This window comes from Clupea harengus, chromosome 14 (assembly GCF_900700415.2).
Source record: "Clupea harengus chromosome 14, Ch_v2.0.2, whole genome shotgun sequence".
NCBI classification, from domain to species: Eukaryota; Metazoa; Chordata; class Actinopteri; order Clupeiformes; family Clupeidae; genus Clupea; species Clupea harengus.
The window spans coordinates 2,868,465-2,873,464 of record NC_045165.1 but is presented as its reverse complement, the minus strand read 5'-3'; the positions used below and the strand labels follow the sequence as shown (position 1 = coordinate 2,873,464).

General features: G+C 44.1%; 1 protein-coding gene across 4 annotated transcripts in view; it reads left to right on the top strand.

Moving 5' to 3' along the window:
- Window positions 1–5,000, top strand: part of cdc42bpaa (CDC42 binding protein kinase alpha (DMPK-like) a) — a 96,881-nt gene that overhangs the window by 69,402 nt on the left and 22,479 nt on the right. For all 4 annotated transcript variants that reach the window (XM_031579703.2, XM_031579704.2, XM_031579702.2 and 1 more), the window contains 4 exons: window positions 84–189; window positions 785–933; window positions 1,378–1,469; window positions 3,258–3,334. In XM_031579703.2, coding sequence (XP_031435563.1) covers window positions 84–189; window positions 785–933; window positions 1,378–1,469; window positions 3,258–3,334 — 424 coding nt within the window. The remainder of the gene's footprint in view (window positions 1–83; window positions 190–784; window positions 934–1,377; window positions 1,470–3,257; window positions 3,335–5,000) is intronic.

Genomic DNA, 5,000 nt, shown 5'->3' with positions numbered 1-5,000 from the left:
ACAATGTTCAAATTGCATATAATGAGCACAGTGAAGGTGGAACAAATAGTGATCTAAATCTAAGTGTGTGTGTGTGTACACAGGGTGAGTGATGAGAAGGATGCTCGTGGCTACCTGCAGGCTCTCGCCACCAAGATGACGGAGGAGCTGGAGGGACTGAGGAGCAGCAGCCTGGGAGCCAAGGGGACGGTGGGTACAGACACACACACACACACAGACACACACACACACACAGACACACACACACACACAGACACACACACACACACACACACACAGACACACACACACGCAGACACACACACACGCAGACACACACACACGCAGACACACACACACGCAGACACACACACACGCAGACACACACACACGCAGACACACACACACGCAGACACACACACACGCAGACACACACACGCACACACGCACACACACACACACACACACACAGACACACACACACACACACAGACACACACACACACAGACACACACACACACAGGGACACACACACACAGAAACACACAGACAAAAGCACAGACGCACACACACATACCCCAGACCCAAACACACACATACCCAGACCCAAACACACACACACAGATAAGGACGCACACACACAGACAAAAGCACAGACACACAATAGTCACACACAAAAACAGTCTTGAGTGTATACAGTTACAGTATAGTCTCAGAAACTGTAAGAGCCACCCACCACACACACACACACACACCTGCGTTGCATCTCAGACTAATTTTGTTTCTGTGCTCTGTCTCTCTCAGGACATGCCGTGGAAGATGCGTCGCCTGGCCAAGCTGGACATGTCTGCCCGTCTGGAGCTGCAGTCTGCCCTGGACGCTGAGATCAGAGCCAAGCAGGCCATCCAGGACGACCTCAACAAGGTCAAGGCCGACAACATGGCCACTGAATGGTAGGGACACACACACACACACACTGTCCAAACCCTGTCTTTTACACTCACTCACACTCACACACACACACACACACACACACACACACACACACACACACACACACACACACACACACACACACACACACACACACACACACACACAGGTGGAGATTCAAGCCTCATCCAACATGTACACATACAGTAGCAGCAGTACTGGAGTCTTAATCCCAGGTGGAGATTTAAGCCCAACATGTACACATACAGTAGCAGCAGTACTGGAGTCTTAATCCCCAGGTGGAGATTCAAGCCTCACCCAACATTTACACATAAAGCTGAACAATCATTCTAATAGTAAAGTCATATACAGTACAGACTAATTGGTTGATTGGTGTGTGATTTATGTGTGTGATTGATTGATTGATTGATTGATTGATTGATCTGTCTGTGTTTTCCCCTCAGCAAACTGCAGGAGTCGGAGAGTAAGAACCAGGAGATGCAGTCTGAGATCGACAGACTCAAACACGAGACTGAGGAGCTGCGCATTGGAAAGGGTACACACACACTCTCTCACACACACACACACACACACATACTCTCTCACACTCTCTCACTCACTCACACACACCCACACACACTCACACTCACACTTACACTCACTCAGTCAGACATTTCACACAGACATGTCTAGACACTCACACACACACACACACGCTTTGAGAGGGAGTTTTCCTCATCTCCCAGTGGGAGAGACGTGTGTGTGCCAATGGCATAAACGAGGCTGTGTGATGGCTGGCAATCCTAATGCTGATCAGATTTCATGATATTGCAGCATCTCCTCCCCTGTCCCACTAAAGAATGCACACTAACACACACACACACACACACACACACACACACACACACACACACACATCTCCTCCTCTGTCCTACTAAAGAATGCACACACACACACACACACACACACACACACACACACACACATCTCCTCCCCTGTCCTACTAAAGACTGCACAGCAGTGGAGATGTCTGCAGTACTGCCTAGGGCTGAACGATTTGGGGAAATCATCTAATTGCGATTTTTCCCCAAAATATTGCGATTGCGATTTAATATGCGATTTTTTTTAGTTTTATCCTAATTTATTTCCAAACAAATCGTAATGAATGATTTCAATATGACCAACACAATATTAGATACATTTAGTGTAAAATATTATTTCCCACAATTACATTTTTTATTTAACTGCTCATTACAGAATCAAGAACAACAAATCGGCTTTGCCACTGCATTTAAGTAATTTAAACAAAGTCATTGTAAGAATAAACACAAGGAATGCACTTTTTAAACACTGTGCAAAATTTACCATCTTAAAAAAAAAAAAGATATTTATATATAATTTTTTTTTTTTTTTTTTAAGATCACGTTTTTTAATCGCGAACGTTGCGGTTAGAAAATCGCGTTCTATCATATCGCGATTAAATCGCAAATGCAATTAATCGTTCAGCCCTAGTACTGCCCCATCAGCCTCAGGCCTGTTCAAACACTTGAGGCCAGTTTTGCATAGCTGGGTCTGCGTAGCCCTCGCCGTAGCCCTACGCTGCGCTGTTGTCTACTTTGTGGGTAGCTAGCATAAGCTAGCGTGCTAACGTTAGATAGTTGGCTGGCAGACGTCACGCAAATCACCTCAGCCAAATTATTTTGGTATAATAACGTTGTTAACAGATTGTACAGTGTCTAACTATCGGTAACATTAAAAAAGATCTAAGCGGACAAAAGCCAAAGTACATTTATATACAAACACGTCCATCTTTTTTTATTTTTTCCAACTAGCGTTAGAGCTATAACGTATAAATGCTCCCAATGGTGTAGGCCTCTTGCGTAAGCTACAGTGTAGGCTCTGTGTGGAGCTTACATACAACTATAGATCAGCCTTTACTCACCATGAAGACATCCAATCTGATTACCGTTACTGGCATCTCAAGTGTCACAACTGTTTTAATGTAGTCACACACACGCGCATGTACACACACACACACACACACACACACACACACACACACGCATGTATATATACACACACACACACACACACACACACACGCGCATGTATATACACACACACACACACACACACACACACACACACACACAAGCATGTATACACACACACACACACACACACACAAGAATGTATACACACACACACACACACAACTCTGTGCAGTTGTGCATGCTTGCCATTCTCACTTGTTAATGGGCCGTATAGCATGTGAGAATAGTATTGCTTCAGTGCATTAAAACAGCTTTGTTTGTTTTGTTTGTTTGTTTGTTTTCATTCCAAGGAGTGAAACACCAGGACTCCCATAATTCCTTCCTTGCCTTCCTGAATGCACCTACCTCTGGTCTGGATCACTTCGATGTGAGTATTATGGGATACCACAGCATGTGTGTTGCCCCCCCCCCCCCCCCCCCCCCTAACAGCATACCTTTCAGAGGTGACGCTGAAGAACTCCAAGAGGATGATGATCTTCTCCCTCCACAGTACTTTGTTTCCACGGTGCCTTTAGACACAGGAAGTGAACACATATTACTGTGTGTGTGTGTGTGTGTGTGTGTGTTTGTTTTTCCTTCATCTGATTGTTTTCTTGAGTGGGTCTGCTAGTGTGTCAGGGCTCACGGCCCGTGTGCTGCTTTAATGATTTGAACGCAGCTGCGGTGTAGTTGCGGTATAGTCGCGGTGTTACTGTAACGAGATGCCTGATTATTTGCACACTGTGACCTCCGAATAACAAAGGGCGCCATTCTCCCATGCGCTTAAGTCAAACGAATGCGTGCAGCTATGCACTTTTCAGCCGACGCGTATTCTAGCCTTGACTATGGTATGCGCGCCATGACGGCAGTGGCATTCTTCCGCCGGAGCAAACGCAAAATCTGTCCGTTTGTTATGTAAACACCATCCATGCGAAATCTGTCTGTTTGTTATGTAAACACCATCCATGCGTATTCTGCCGTTGATTTGTGTGCTTTTCAGCTATGTGCTTCTGTGGGCTGTACAAAAGTCCAGCGCCACTACAAGGTGACCATAACGCCTTTATAGGATTTGAAGTCGGCAGTAGGCCTAGTTCTAACATTATTATACTTTACAAAATAACGTTACAAAATCACAATATTTGAGTGTCAAATTTTGGGTGTAAATGACTAAAATCACATTATAATTTGTTTCTATTACAATGTAATATAAGGTAACATATTACGCTACATTGTTAAACAGAAAGAAAAACACAATTTAAGCACTTGATCTCGCGAACAGGCCAGGTATGTAATTAGTTAAATTACAGTCGAACACAGCAATAACATTTAAAGAAGTAAAAAAAGAGCTTGCTTAGTGCAAAGAAGATGGCTGTGAGTATTCCGACCTCGTTTGGATGTACTGGAGCTTATTAACATGCAGTGCAGATTTCAACTCGACCGTGAACTCCTCCTCAACTTGTGCAGACTCCTTCATGGACAACTTTAAAGCCACAGGAATAATTTACATTCTCTGCCGGTCCTCATCAAAATCATTAGTGCTCTTGGTCCTCCAACACGTCTTTATCAATAGGCCTAGCACATGTTGTGTTATCAATAGGCCTAGCACATGTTGTGTTATCAATAGGCCTAGCACATGTTGTGTTTATCAATAAGGCCTAGCACACGTTGTGTTTGGTTCATTTGCTTGATTGCTGGAAACATAGATGCTCTCATTTATGAAAATGTGATGTGATCTCTGTGATAGACAAATGTTTTCATTTGAGAAATCATTACATTTCATATTCGTAATACAGTGATTCTCGTGCGTTCATTTCCACGATCCACCTTGTGACGACAGCCAAACCACGGTGTGACCGACTTTTGTTTGAAATAAATCACACTTCTTTCTTATCGACTTCAGACTAAACCACAGTGTGACCCACTTCTGTTTGAAATAAATCACACTTCTTTCTTATCGACTTCAGACTAAACCACGTTGTGACCCACTTCTGTTTGAAATAAATCACACTTCTTTCGCGAGCTGTGGGTCTGATCGGGGTGTGTAGGGGAGGAAC